At 49.0% G+C, this 14,553-nt stretch overlaps 1 pseudogene and 2 gene segments (V, D, J or C); all 3 read left to right on the top strand.

The window, feature by feature from the left end:
• Window positions 1-3,979: 3,979 nt before the first annotated feature.
• Window positions 3,980-4,598, top strand: LOC126082167 (T cell receptor beta variable 9-like). The segment is given in 2 exon segments: window positions 3,980-4,028; window positions 4,156-4,598. Coding segments are annotated over 2 exon segments (492 nt in total).
• A 1,924-nt stretch (window positions 4,599-6,522) lies between these two features.
• On the top strand, window positions 6,523-13,301 carry LOC126082166 (T cell receptor beta variable 6-4-like; annotated as a pseudogene).
• Window positions 13,302-13,454: 153 nt separating this feature from the next.
• Window positions 13,455-14,340, top strand: LOC126082165 (probable non-functional T cell receptor beta variable 7-3). The segment is given in 2 exon segments: window positions 13,455-13,569; window positions 13,949-14,340. Coding segments are annotated over 2 exon segments (441 nt in total).
• Window positions 14,341-14,553: the final 213 nt, after the last annotated feature.

The following is a 14,553-nucleotide window of genomic DNA, read 5'->3' as shown; positions in this document are numbered from 1 at the left end:
CCCTTCTTGCCTGCATGGTTTCTGCTGAGTAGTCTGAACTTATTCTTATTGATTCTCCCTTGAAGGAAACCTTTCTTTTCTTCCTGGCTGCTTTTAAAATTTTCTGTTTATCTTTGGTTTTGGTGAGTTTGATGATAATATGTCTTGGTGTTTTTCTTTTTGGATCAATCTTAAATGGGGTTCGATGAGCATCTTGGATAGATATCCTTTCGTCTTTCATGATGTCAGGGAAGTTTTCTGTCAGGAGTTCTTCAACTATTTTCTCTGTGTTTTCTGTCCCCCCCTCCCTGTTCTGGGACTCCAATCACTCGCAAGTTATCCTTCTTGATAGAGTCCCACATGATTCTTAGGGTTTCTTCATTTTTTTAAATTCTTTTCTCTGATTTTTTTTCAGCTATGTTGGTGTTGATTCCCTGGTCCTCCAGATGTCCCAGTCTGCATTCTAATTGCTCGAGTCTGCTCCTCTGACTTCCTGTTGCGTTGTCAAATTCTGTTATTTTATTGTTAATCTTTTGGATTTCTACATGCTGTCTCTCTATGGATTCTTGCAACTTATTAATTTTTCCACTATGTTCTTGAATAATCTTTTTGAGTTCTTCAACAGTTTTATCGGTGTGTTCCTTGGCTTTTTCTGCAGTTATCCTAATTTCATTTGTGATATCTTTAAGCATTCTGTAAATTAGTTTTTTATATTCTGTATCTGATAATTCCAGGATTGTATCTTCATTAGGGAAAGATTTTGATTCTTTTGTTTGGGGGGTTGGAGAAGCTGTCATGGTCTGCTTCTTTAAGTGGTTTGATATGGATTGTTGTCTCCGAGCCATCACTGGGAAACTAGTTTTTCCAGAAAATTCGCTAAAAAAAAAATGCAGTCAGATCCCTATCAGAGTTCTCCCTCTGGCTCAGGCTATTCGGATGTTAATGAAGCCGCCTGGGGAGGGTGGGGGAGGGAACAGAGAGATAGGAGAGTAGCACCTCAGAATATAGCCAGAGTTGCTTGTCTTGCTTGGAATGACTATTATATCTGAGATTCCCGTGGGGCGCGTCGCCTACGTGTGCTGGCTGTGTGGAGATTGTCCCCGGCGGGTCTGGCCCGCTGGAGTCACGGTCAGATCCTCCGCTTCCAGCCCCACGCCCAGTGTCAAGGCTCCCCTACTGGGAGGGTGCACTCTCGACTCCAAAATCAGTCGCTGTGTCCTGGGGACTTCTCGTCCCTCCAGCCGCGTGGCCGTGCCGCCCCTGCGAACCAGTTGGGACCCCTCCCGGGGTTAGTTCAGATGGGTGGGGCAGCTCCCCGTGATTGTGCAAGCTCCCCTTGCTCGTGCCGTACCTGCGTCCAGTCCAAATCCCGGCAGGACGGTTCCCCGGCTGGGATGCTGCTCTCCCCGTTGCAAGACCGGGCAGTGCCTCCCGGGGATTTTTCCTACCGGCTGCGTCCCGCGCCGCCTGCGGAACCGGCTGGTCCCCCTCCCGGGGTTAGTTCAGGGGGGTGGAGCAGCTCTCTCTGCTTGTGCCGTACCTGACTGGTGCGCTGGCTCCAGGCTCTGAACACAATCGCTGCTTCCCCGTATTAGTTCTTTCTCCGTCTCTAAATCTGTGTTTGTTGTTCAGGGTTCATAGATTGTTATGTATGTGATCGATTCACTTGTTTTTCCGTGTCTTTGTTGTAAGAGGGATCCGAGGTAGCGTCTACCTAGTCTGCCATCTTGGCTCCGCCTCCTGCGACTCTACTTTAAGGAGTTGGCTCTTCCGCAGTAGTCTTCTTAGTGCCTTTCAGCCTGAGGAGTTCATCTTCCGTCACTATATCAGACAATGTTCCGCTGCTATTCATGAGGTTTTCACAGGCTGATTCTTTTCAGAAGTAGACTGCTGCTTCCTTTTCTGGATGCTCAGCTGAAACCTGTCCACCACAGGTGACCCCGCTGGTATCTGAATACCAGTGGCATAACTTGGGTTTATTGTTTATGCTACAAGGGGTTTGAAAGCAAAGAGTTGGCCTCTGACTCCAGCTTCTGAGTCTTCTCTGACAGACTGCAGCATGCTGTTATCACCAAGATCCTAGTAGACCTAGTAGCAAAAGGAGAAATGACACCATTAGCATGTGCCCTGGGCCTGAGACATAGGTAGGTGGCTGCATCCCAAGAGCTACAGGAGACACAAACTCTGCTTCTCTGCTATAAAGTGAGGTCCGCACTCTAAAAATGCTTTCGATAGTTTCTACTCCATTGGGTTGGGGGTTTACCCTTCTCTTCTGTGCAGTAACAGAGGTAGGCGCTATGGGCACCCCTTTTCTAGGCAGGGGCGTACCTCTTTATCCAAAACTGACTCTTCTAGGAGCCCTGTTGCAGATCCTGACTGGGATCTCACTTGTCCTCCACATGAGGTTGTGAATTAAAATGTTAATCTCACTCCCCTTCCAGAAAGTCTTTTCTTCCCCAACTCCAATGATGGATTGATTCTGATTCAGCTCTTGCATCCTTGACTCTGCTTTTTTTAACATCTTTTGAGGACTCCTTGGGAGTGGGGTTTAGTCCTGTTGTTGTGAGTGGTCATTCATCCAGCTCTGACTCAGGACAACCTTAGGTGCAACAGAACAAAACATTGCCTGGTCCTGTGCTGCCTTCAATGTGGCTTTCTATGAGGGATGCCGAGGAGCCCTGGTGGCACAGTGGTTAACTGCTCAGCTGCTAACCAAAAGCTTGACTGTTCAAACCCACCAGCTACTCCATGGGAGAAAGATGTAGCAAACTGCTTCCTCAAAGATTGTAGACTTTGAAATCCTATGGGGGCAATTCTGCCCTGTCGTATACAGTAGCTATGAGTCGGAATTGGGTCAACAGCAACAATATTGGTATTTATGCCTACTCCATTTATCTTCTCACTTTAAATGTCATGCATGAATTGGTTTTTTTTTTTTTTTTCTCTGTCTTCAGGTATTACCTATGTGAGGGTGGTTTTCAGTTGCGTACTTCCGTTCAGATCTCTGATCTGCAGAGCATCATGTGAACTTTCCACCCGAACATCCTCACCCTGCGTTCCACGGACCCACTGAGTCAGCACAGGCACCGCACCCTCTCCATTCTGCACAGAGAGCCTCTCAGCAGAGCACAGTAATGTGCTCATTCATTTCATCAACGTGTTTACTCACTGACTAGAAAATGAGCATGGTACTAACCATGCCCCAAGGCCCTTACAAGGAGTTTTGGTGGAGTAGTGGTTATATTGCTTGGCTGCTAACCCAAAGGTCTGTGATTTGAACATATAAGCTATTCCTTCTGTAAAGATTGCAGCCTTGGAAACCTAAGGGCTGTTCTACTCGGTTATGTACAATTGGTATGAGTCAGAACAGGCTCAATGGCGATTTTTTTTTTTTTGGCTATGTCAGCAGAAAGGCAGAGTCTTAGCTGTGTCCAGAAGTCCACATGGGAGTGCTATGGGGGTGCTGTGGGACCACTGATCCCCAATGTTGGCAGTGGGGCTGACAGAGGGCTGCCTGTCAAGGGAGGGTTAAGGAGAATCTTCTGTGGTCCTTTCATCAGCTAGAGGATGGATGGCAGAGACACAGAGAGGCTAAGGTGCACGTGTTCTGTCCCAGTGGGAAGCCGTGAATGTCAGCCTTAGGGAGACTCTGAACTCCCAGAAGGGGAAACAGCAGGGCTGTGGCAGGCTGCTTGGATGCTCTGTTGGGGACCGGCAGAGGAAGAAGAGCAGAGAGGCCCTGGGGACACACAGGTGGCCTGGAGCCTCAGGCCTGGACCCACCCTGCAGTCCATCTGCTTTGAGAGGCCAGGGATAGGGGCTGGGGCCCTAGGACAACTGGGCGAGGGCTGGCAGGGAGGATGGGTGCCCTAGACAGTTGGGACAGTGGTGTCAGGGAGGTGACGTCACAGCTACATCTCCAATCACAAGAGGGGCACTAGCTCCAGGAAGGGGGCCAAAACCCTGGAAGGGAGACACCACCTGTCCTACCGGACCTGCCATGGGCTCCAGGCTCCTCTGCTGGGTGACCATCTGTCTACTGGGGTCAGGTGAGTGCAGGGTACAGGTGGGAAGGTGCCCATCTGCCTTTATCATCCCTGAAGTTCAAGAACACAAGGAGGCTGCAGCCAGGCCCCCTGCACTCTGTCTTCAGCTTCTTTCCCCCTACCCACACAGGCCCAGTGGGTTCCGGAGTCACCCAGACCCCAAGACACCTGATCAAAGCACCAGGACAGCAGGTGACGCTGAGCTGTTCCCCCCATTCTGGACACCTCTCTGTGTACTGGTACAAACAGGCCTGGGGCCAGGGCCCCCAGTTCCTCCTTCAATATTATGACGGGAAAGAGAGCAAGAAAGGCAATATTCCCCATCGATTCTCAGGCCAACAGGTCCCTGACTACCACTCACAGCTAAACCTGAGTGAGCTGGACGTAGGGGACTCAGCCATGTTCCTCTGTGCCAGCAGCTCGCACAACCCTGCAGAGCCCCTGCCGCCCTGTTCACAAAGCCCTCTGCCTGGCTCAGGAAGTGACAATGAGAGCAAGGGCAGCCCGCAGGCTGAGCTCAGGGCTGCGAAGCTGGGAGCCCCCAGGCGCTCTTTGCTCTGCTCATCCCTGTAACCTGTATCATTGCTGACAGCAGTGTGCTGAAGAAGGACTGTGTGATGGTTTGTTCAGCTGCAGAACCACAACTGACAGAGGTGAGGCCAATCTCCTGCTGGCAGAGATCACAAACAGCAGAACAAGGAGGCACACTGGGCTCTGTTCCTCCGGCACCTGTGGGCCCCCCGACCCCATTCTGCAGAACTGTTCCTGCCTCCATTTCTCCTTTCCAGGCCCAGCTGTGCACGAGCAGGAAGGTCACAGGTCATGCATCACGTGGAATTGTCATGCCTCTCCCCTGACAACTTCAGGGCAGAGATCCCCCATGATTCCTACAGGTGACAAGAGAGAAAGATACACTTTTCTGCCCTGGAGCCATCGTTCAGTCCCAGGCTTGTGCCATCTTTCATGAAGCCTGTCCCTGGGTGGTACAAACAATGACAGAGCTCAGCTGCTAACAGAAAGTTTGGAGGTTCCAGTCCATTCAGAGTTTCCTCAAAAGAAAGGCCTGGCCATCTCCTTCAGAAAAATCATCCACTGAAAACCGTAAGGAGCACAGTTACACTCTGACACACATGGAGTCCGCACGAGTTGGAGATGACTCAACGGTACTTGGTTTTGTTGGGTTTGTGTGAGTGGGGGTGTTCCAGCAGCGTCTTCCTGGATGCACATGTGGGGGGCGGGAGGGCAGATTTGCTAAAGAATCTTCCTGTTCATGGTGCAGCCTACCAGGAGAGAAAGGACGTAAAGGGTTGGCATTCGTTAGTCATTTTACGTTGTTTATCCCACATTTTTGTGCCCTTTACTTTGTACAAGATTTGGGATCACATGAGATAGGAAAGGGAACTTAAAATGATGTAAGCCTGTTTCTTGTTTGGGGTCCCAGGGTCTCCAATGCTAAACGTACAATATCGACCTTAAACATCTGCCTGTTTCTGTGAAACCTTCTGTCTCATGAGTCACAGGCCAATTACGGGATGTAGGTGGTCAGGGCACTACTGTGCATGCAGGGTCCAGCTCTGCTCCCTGGAGAAGGTTCCAGAAGAAAACACTCATGGGCGATTTCTCCAGTTACCAGCTGTTTTCAAGTTGACTCTGACTCATAGCGACCCCATGTGTGTCAGAGCAGAACTGCTCTATGGGGTTTTCAAAGGCTGACTTTCCAGAAGCAGATGGCCAGGCCTTACTTGTGGGACACCTCTGGGTGCACTCAAACCTCCAACCTTTTGGTTAGCAGCTGAGGGTGTTAACCGTTTGCACCACCAGAAACTCTGTCCACTGATTAGCAACCTTAATTCCCTCTACAGCCTTAATCCCCTGCCATGAATTCTAAACTCACAGGACCCAGGGATCGGGACGTGTACATGTTGGGAGCATTCTCCTGCCAGCCACACCCAGGAAGCAGGTACCTGGGTGTTTCTAGCTAGGTGTTGGCAGGTGTCCCACCAGTCAGTAAATGGATAAGGAACTGAGTGAAACCTTTCTGAGTGCTGGTTGAAGAGGTGCCCTGGGATCTGGAGCCCTGACTCCAGAGAGGGTCTTTGCAGGTGGAAGGAGGATAGCAGGAGGGTGGGCAAACAAGCAAATGAGGAAAGGACTCTTGAAGGAATATCTGGACACATGAGTCATAAATGGCACCAGGAAGCCCCAAAGATCTCCTCTGACCTCTGGACTGCAGGGATAGTTAGGTAAATAGACGCCAGTGAGTCAAGGAGGAATTCCACAAACTGTTTGTGATAAGCCAGGAAAGACTCATCATAAAAAAAAGACTTGTACAAATCAGAGGACTGCATTCCTCCCACTCCGAGTTACTGGATGCATGTTTGTTTTTGACTTGAGGTTTGAGGGGAAACGGGCATGGCTACTGGGGCAGGGTGCTCTGGGGCCAGGCTAGGACAGGAGGGTGACATCTCAGAGGACCCTTCCAGAGTCTGTTCCTGATATGCGCCTCCTGTGCACTGTGGTCCTGGCTGTCCTGGGGGCAGGTGGGTCCTGGGCAGGAGCCTCCCCTATCCTGGAATTTCCCAATCCTGCCCCAGGCTTTTCCTGTGGCCTCAGCACCAGCTTTGGTCTCTATCCCTACAGGGCACATGGATGCTGCTGTCACCCAGACCCCGAGGCACCAGATCACAAGGACAGGAGGGAATGTGACTCTGCAGTGTGCCCAGGACATGAAGCACTACTCCATGTACTGGTACCGAGAAGACCCAGGACTGGGCTTGCGGCTGATCCACTACTCTACTGATGTTGATGATACCAACAAAGGTGACATCCCAGATGGGTACAGTGTCTCCAGATGAAACGAGGAGCACTTCCCCCTCACGGTGAAGTCGGCAGTCCCCTCACAGACAGCTGTGTACTTCTGTGCCAGCAGTGCCTCCACAGTACTCAGCCTGGGGACCTCAGAGTTGGGGTGGCTGGTGCAGAGACATCTGTACCTGCTGAGGTCTACCTCCAGGTCCCTCTCAGCCAGCCAGGACCTAGTGATGGGAAAAGCACAGAGCTGCAGTGTATCCCGCCCCGAGCCTCTCACCTGGCTCCCAAATGCTAGGCCTTCTCCAACCCTGCTCCCACGCTTCCCCTGGAGGAAAGGGAGTTTGTAACTATACTATCCATTTAATGAAAGTGGACATATTTTACTCACCATGGAACGCCTGGGTGTTCTCCTACCAGTGAAATGAGTCGTTGAACCCCCTCTAACAGCCCCACGAGTTCTGGAAGCACAGGGAGACACTCTAGAGCATATTACACACTGGTGTTTCTGGATGATGAGGCTGAGTCTCCTTCCATAAAGAGGATGAGAGGAGCCCTTTCTGTGGCACGGAGACTTGAGTGGCAGGGCTTTGCTGTGGGCCTTAGGGACAGAGTCCTTCATAGAGATGAGAGAACACAGGTGATGTAGGTCTTTGACCAGAAGAAGGAATAGGAGCTCCAGACTCAGACACTGGCCCAGGCATCCCTTCCTCAATGTGTCTCTGGATACGCCAGTGACTTCAAGCTTGTCCTGGCCCAGCCGAGTCAGCTCCCAGTGCCCGCTTTACCTGAGGATGGAGATTCTGAGCAGTGTGGCAAGGAGGCCGGATGTACTGTGGCAGACACGGACACCTGGCCCAATGGATCATCCTTGGTCGGGCATTTGAGGTGCTGGAAGTGCGTCACAATGAACGTGCCTGGCAGACGGGCGAGTGGTAAGAGAGAACATATGCTTATAGACAAGGTGTGAGGTCTCCCTGTCCAGACAGCCCTGGAGCCCTGGTTCAGCACCCATGGGGCCATGTTTTTAAAAAGGAGCTTATACATATTCAAATCGGTCATCCATCCATATGTGTTATAATATGATCACATGATCCCGAGGCTGCAGGGAGTGATGAGACAGTGACTTCATCTGCCTTTTGGGGAAAAGGACACACCCTCCTCTGCTCATGTGCACAAAGACCCTGAACCAGGAAATCCCACGGTCTTGTCTGACCCACCATGTCCTCCAGGCTCCCCTGTTGGGTGGCCCTCTGCCTCCTGGGGGCAGGTGAGCCCTTGCATGCCAGGTAGTTCTAGAGTGTGGATGGAGTATGTGTGAGTGTGTGTATGTGAATATATATGGTGTGTGTGTCTGTCTGATGATTCCCATCATTGTCCCCATCCTTTTCCCAGCGTCTGTCTCCTCAGGTCACATTTTGCTGCAGTTTCTCAGGCCCCCAGGCACACAGTCATAAAGAGAGACCAGGCCATAGCCCTCAGAAGTGATCCAGTTGTGGGACACAACCGCCTCTACCGGAGCCAACAGGCCCTGGGGCAGAGCCTGGTGTTTTGAAACAATGTCTGAAACAGTGATGCAGTAGACATGTGGGGATGCCTGAGGCTCAGTTCTCCCTGGAGAGGATTGATGGGTCCTCCTCCACACTGAGGATACAGCCTGTAGAGCCAGGGGACTTGAACGTGTACCTCTGTGCCAGCAGCTTAGCCATAGCATGGCATGGCCACCTCCTTCCTGTGCACAAACCACATATTCCTCCTCTCTCCTTTCCGCTCCTAGAAGACTGAGCAGAGCCTTCCTCTGTCTTCCACTACCCAGGAAAAGCAGTAGACTAGGACATTGGCTGACCTTTGTGTAGGAGGAGGCCCGACCACAGGTGAACTCCTGAAGTGCTGTGGCTGTAGGTGGGTGGATGGAAATCATTAGATGGTAACAGAATTGTCTGCTCAGTCCTCTGCTGAGCTGGTTTAGTCAAGTTACCTTGATGTCTCACGTGTGGCCAGGGTAGGGCATTTTTGTGTGTCTTCAGTAATGGACGTAGAAAGAAATCCTACTCTCAAGTTCTGTGTTTTTCTTCCTGTTTTAAAGTAGATGTTATTTCCTTCTATCCCCAGGTCTATCCCTCTCCCTTTCAGAACATGGTTTTAAGGGGAGAAAATCCCAGTTAGATGATAACTGTCAGATATGCCAAAGGATTTAAGTAGAATAGGTAGAGTAGGGATGTTAAACATGGTAACTGGAAGGAATAGAGTTAGGGTGCTTTAGGCTGGGTTTTCTAGAGGAGCAAAACCAGTGAAGTGTGTGTATAAATTTATATAGAAAGGTTTATTTTGAGGAAAGGTCTCACAGAATTGTGGAGGCTGGCAAGACCCAAATCCACCAGTCAGGTGTGAAGCAGGAGGCTTCCCCTGACTCACGTGGTTGCAGGAGCTGGTGAATCCAAAATCTGCAGGGTAGGTGGCAGGTTGTAGGCTTCTACAGGAAGTGGAGGTCAATCATGAGATAAGTGCAGGATCGAGAGAGAGTAGGAGCTTTGCCAGAACATCCATATATATTGGATGCAGGCCACACACCCAGGGAGACTGCCCTTCCAACTGACTGGCTGCTCCCATCAGATCACAAAATGGAGGATAATTACATAACTTCTGCCAAACCACTGAGAACCATGGTCTAGCCAAGTTGACATATAACATCAACCACCACATCGGGTTAGGACTAGTGTTGGGCTGGGGATTAGAGGATGCTGATTGTAAAGCTTACAGAATGTTCTGAAATATGCACCCTGCCAACTATGCAGAGGTCCCTGGGTGGCACACAAGTTTGTGCTCAACTACTAACTGAAAGGTTGGTGGTTGATATCCATCTAATAGAACCACAGAAGAAAGGGCTGAAAATCTGCTTCCATAGAGATCGCAGTCAAGAAAACCCTGTGGAGCTCAGTTCTACACAGTCACGCATGAGTTCTTCACAAGTTGGAATCAAAGGCAATGGTTTGGGGTTTGGTTTTGAATATGCAGATACTTCCCAGCATCCTTTGGGCCAGAGCAGAAGGGATAAACTATGATGCTGCTTCCCTTTTTGGACAAAAGATGGTGCTGTGGTATCACTGAAATCTCGGGGTCCTGGGTGGGTCCAGATGTGCTGCCCAAGAGCAGAAGGGTTAAGAAGAACTTAACTGATCCAATACTATGCAGGTGTTTCAGGCTCTCAGTTACTGCTAGGCTACCTACAGCCCTGTGGGAGGTGGGAGGTCCCTCAAATTGCTAATGAGAACCACAGTGGAAGAGCTGTGGGCCCACAGTCTTGATGCCGGGGGAGGTACAAAGAGAGGAAGATGAGAAAACATAGGTTGGGGTCTACCCTGAACTCGGTGCACTGGGCCTCACACTGTCACTGCTGCAGTCGCCAGGGCCTGGGCCTGATACCCTGGGTGAAGGTTAATCCAACTCTCCATTGGAGGAGGGGCTCTAAGGAAGAAGAGGAGGAGGAAGGAGAGAAAGAGGAGAAGAAATAGAGGAGGAAGAACCACCACTGTCCCCTATCAGACAAAAATTCTCTGGAGGGAAAACAAATGTCAGTTGCAAACTCTAACACTTACAAGGATGCAAACTGCCCAGGAGAAATGTTAATAGATGGAGCAGACAGCAGCCTTGACCTGGAAATAATCAGTTAGGAGAATTATCACCCAGAGACTGTCAGCGAAGTCTCTACCAAGCACCTAAAATGGTTCAATGTTGACAAATTATTTTTGATATAGTGACTCTGTATATTCCTTCCATCTGTTTTTGATGCTTCCTGTGTCATTTTGTATTTGTCCCATAGAATCCTTCACTATTGCAACTTGAGGCTTGAGTTTTTCTTCAGTTCTTTCAGCTTGAGAAATGCCAGGCGTGTTCTTCCCTTTGGTTTACGATTTCTAGCTCTTCACACATGTCATCATAATACCTTAGTTTGTCTTCTGAAGCCACCCTTTGAAATCTTCTGTTCTCTTCTTTTTACTTCAGCAATTCTTCCTTTTACTCTAGCTGCTCGACATTCAGGAGCACTTTTCGGAGTCTCTGCTGACATCTGTTTTGGTCTTTTCCTTCTTTCCTGTCTTTTTAATGATCTCTTGCTTTCTTCATGTATGATGTCTTTGTTTCATTCCACAACTCCTCTGGTCTTTGGTCATTAGTGTTTGACTCATCAAATCTATTTTTGAGATGGTCTCTAAATGCAGGTGGGATATACTCAAGGTCATACTTTGGCTCTTGTCGACTTGTTCTAATTTTCTTCAGTTTCAATTTAATTTGTATAAGAGCAGTTGATAGCCTCTTCCACAGTCGGGTCCTAGCCTTGTTCTGACTGATGATATTGGGCTTTTCCATCATCTCTTTCCTCAGATGTATTCAATTTGATTCCTGTGTATTCCATCTGACGAAGTCCATGTGCATAGTTGCCATTTATGTAGAAGAAAAAAGGGATTCGCCATGAAGAAGTCATTGGTCTTCCAAAATTCTATCATGCAATCTCTGGTATCATTTCTATCACCAAGCCCATATTTTCCAACTCCAATCCTTCTTCTTTGTTTCCAACTTTCACATTCCAATCACCGGTAAGTATCAATGCATCGTGGTTGCATGTTTGAACAATTTCAGACTGCAGAAGCTGGTAAAAATCTTCAATTTCTTCATCTTTGGCCTTACTGGTTGGTGCGTAAATTTCAATAATTGTATTAACTGGTCTTCCTTGTAGGCGCATGGATATTTTCCTATCATTGGCAGCGTTGTCCTACAGGACAGATCTCGAAATGTTCTTTTTGACAATGAATGCAACAGTGCCCCTCTTCAAATTGTCATTCCGGACATAGTGGACTTTAAGATTGTCTGATTCACATTGGCGAATATCAGTCCATTTCAACTCACTAATGCCTAGGATGTTGATGTTTATGCCTACCATTTCATTTTTGACTGACCATTTCCAATTTTCCTAGATTCATACTTTGTACATTCCAGGTTCCGATTATTAATGGATGCTTGTAGCTGTTTCTTCTCATTTTGAGTAGTGCCATATTAGCAAATGAAAGTCCCGAAAGTTTGACTCCATCCATGTTATTAAGATCAACTCGACTTTGAGGAGGCAGCTCTTCCCCACTAGTCTTTTGAGTGCCATCTAACTTGAGAGGCTCATCTTCTGGCACTATAGCAGACAGTGTTCCATGGCTATTCCAAAGGCTTTCATTGGCGGAGTCTTGTCAGAATAGACCGCTTCTTCCTAGTTTGTCTTAGTCTGTAAGCTCAGCTGAAATCTGTCCACCATGGGTGACCCTGCTGATATCTGAATACCAGTGGCATAGATTAGGTTTATTTTGTATGCTACAAGGGATGTTAAAGCAAAGAGTTGGCTTCTGACTCTAGCTTCTGAGTTTTCCCTCACAGTCCGCATCACACTGTTATCACCAAGATCCTAGGACAGCAAAAGCTGCTAGCAAAAGCAGAAGCGATGCCCTTAGCACGTGCCCTGGGCCTGAGACACAGGTAGGTGGCTGCATCCCAAGACCTACAGGAGGCACAAACGCTGCTTCTCTGCTCTGAAGTGAGGTCCACACGCTAAAAATGCCTCTGATAGTTTCTACTCCATTAGCTTGGGGGTTCACCCTTCTCTTCTGTGCAGTAACAGAGGTAGAGTGCTGTGTTCACCTCTTTTCTAGGCACACACATCCATTTTTCTCCCAATCCGACTCCTAGGAGCCTTGTTGCAGGTCCTGCCTGCGTTCTCACTTGTCTTCCACACTAGGTTGTGAATTAACACGTTAATCTCACTCCCCTCCTGGAAACTCCTTTCTTCCCCAACTCCAATGATGAGTTGATTCTGGTTAGGCTCTTGCATCTCTTACTTGGTTGTTTTCAGTGTCCTTTGAGGACCGCTTTAGTCCTGTTGTTGTGAGTGGTCATTGAGTTGGCTCTGACTTAGGACTAACCTTACGTCCAACAGATCGAAACTTTGCCTGGTCTTGTGCTGTCCTTCAAAGTGGGTTTTTATTAGGAATGTTGAGGAGCCCTGGTGGTACAGTGATTAAGCACTCGGCTGGTAACCAAAAGCTTAACTAACTATTGGAACCTACCAGCTGCTTCACAAGAGAAAGATGTAACAATTTACTTCCTCAAAGATTACAGCCTTGGAAATCCTATGGAGGAATTCTGACCTGTCCTGTGGGGTAGCTATGAGTCGGCATTGAATCAACAGCAACAGGTTTTTTTTTGTTTTATTTTTTAATTAGGGATTCCTACTCAATTCATTTGTCTTTTCACTTTCAATGCCATGCATGAATTATTGTTTTTTTCTCAGTCTTCAGCTATTACCTATGCAAGGGTGATTTTCGGTTGTGTACTTCCATTCAGATCTCTGATCTGCAGAACATCGTGTCAGCTTTCCAGCTCAACATCCTCACCCTGCATTCCACGGACCCACAGACTCAGCAGGTGCACTGAACCTGCACCATTCTGCTCGGGGAGCCTCTCAGGAAGTGCGGTGTTACATATTCAAATCATTCATCTAAGTGTGTTATAATATGGTCACATGATCCCGAGGCCATGGGGACTGATGAGACAGTGATATCACCTGTTTTGTGGGGAAAGGGACACCCCCTTCTCTGCTCATGTGCACAAAACCCCTGGCCCAACAAACTTTCCAATCCTGCCTGACCCACCATGGAGTCCAGGCTCCTCTGCTGGGCAGCCATCTGCCTCCTGGTGGCAGGTGAGTCCCTGGACACCAAGTAGTTCCAGTGTGTGTGTGTGTGTGTGTGTGCACGTGGGGGCATGTGTGAGCGTGCTTGTGTGTGTGGTATATATGGTGCATGCTTTCATGTGGTGTGAGTGTGTGATATATGTGTGTGGTGCATGTGAGTGTTGTGTGTGATGTCTGTGGGGAGTGTGTTTGTGTAGCGTATGTGGTGAGTGTCTATGTGGTGTGTGTGTTGTGTGTATGTGTGTGTGTGTGGTGTTTGTCCCTATATGGTGCGTATGTGTGCATGCATGTGTGGTTTGCATGTGGTGAGTGTTTGTGTGGTGTGTGTGATGTGTGTGTCGGTCTGTCCATGTGCTGATTCTCATCATTATTCCCATTCTGTTCCCAGCGTCTGTCACCTCAGGTCAAACAGGTGCTGGAGTCTCCCAGGCCCCCAAGCACAGGGTCACAAAGAAGGGCCAGGCTGTAGCTCTCACGTGTGATCCAATTTCTGGTCATGCTGTCCTTTACTGGTACCGGCAGACCCTGGGGCAAGGCCTGGTGCTCCTGACTTATTTCCAGAATAAAATTGAAGCAGACAATTCGGGGATGCCTGACGATCGGTTCTCTGCGGGGAGGCCTGAGGGATCGTCTTCCACACTGAGGATACAGCCTGTGGAGCCGGGGGACTCGGCCGTGTACCTCTGTGCCAGCAGCTTAGACACAGCATGGCATGGCCACCTCCTTCCTGTGCACAAACCACATACTCCTCCTCTCTCCTTGCTTCTCCTAGAAGCCTGAGCAGAGCCTTCCTCTATCCTCCACTCCCCAGAGAAAGCAGGAGACTAGGACATCAGCTGACCTTTGTGTAGGAGGAGACCAGACCACAGGAGAACTCCTGAAGTTCTGTGCCTGTTGGCCAGTGGATGGAATTCATTAGAAGGTGACAGAAATATCTGCCCAACCCTCTGCTGATTTGTGTTTACTGGGGTTACTTTGATGGTCTCCTGTGTG

Source organism: Elephas maximus, chromosome 8 (genome assembly GCF_024166365.1).
Source record: "Elephas maximus indicus isolate mEleMax1 chromosome 8, mEleMax1 primary haplotype, whole genome shotgun sequence".
NCBI classification, from domain to species: Eukaryota; Metazoa; Chordata; class Mammalia; order Proboscidea; family Elephantidae; genus Elephas; species Elephas maximus.
Note: the sequence above shows the minus strand (reverse complement) of the source record. Positions and strands in the feature narration are given on the sequence as shown.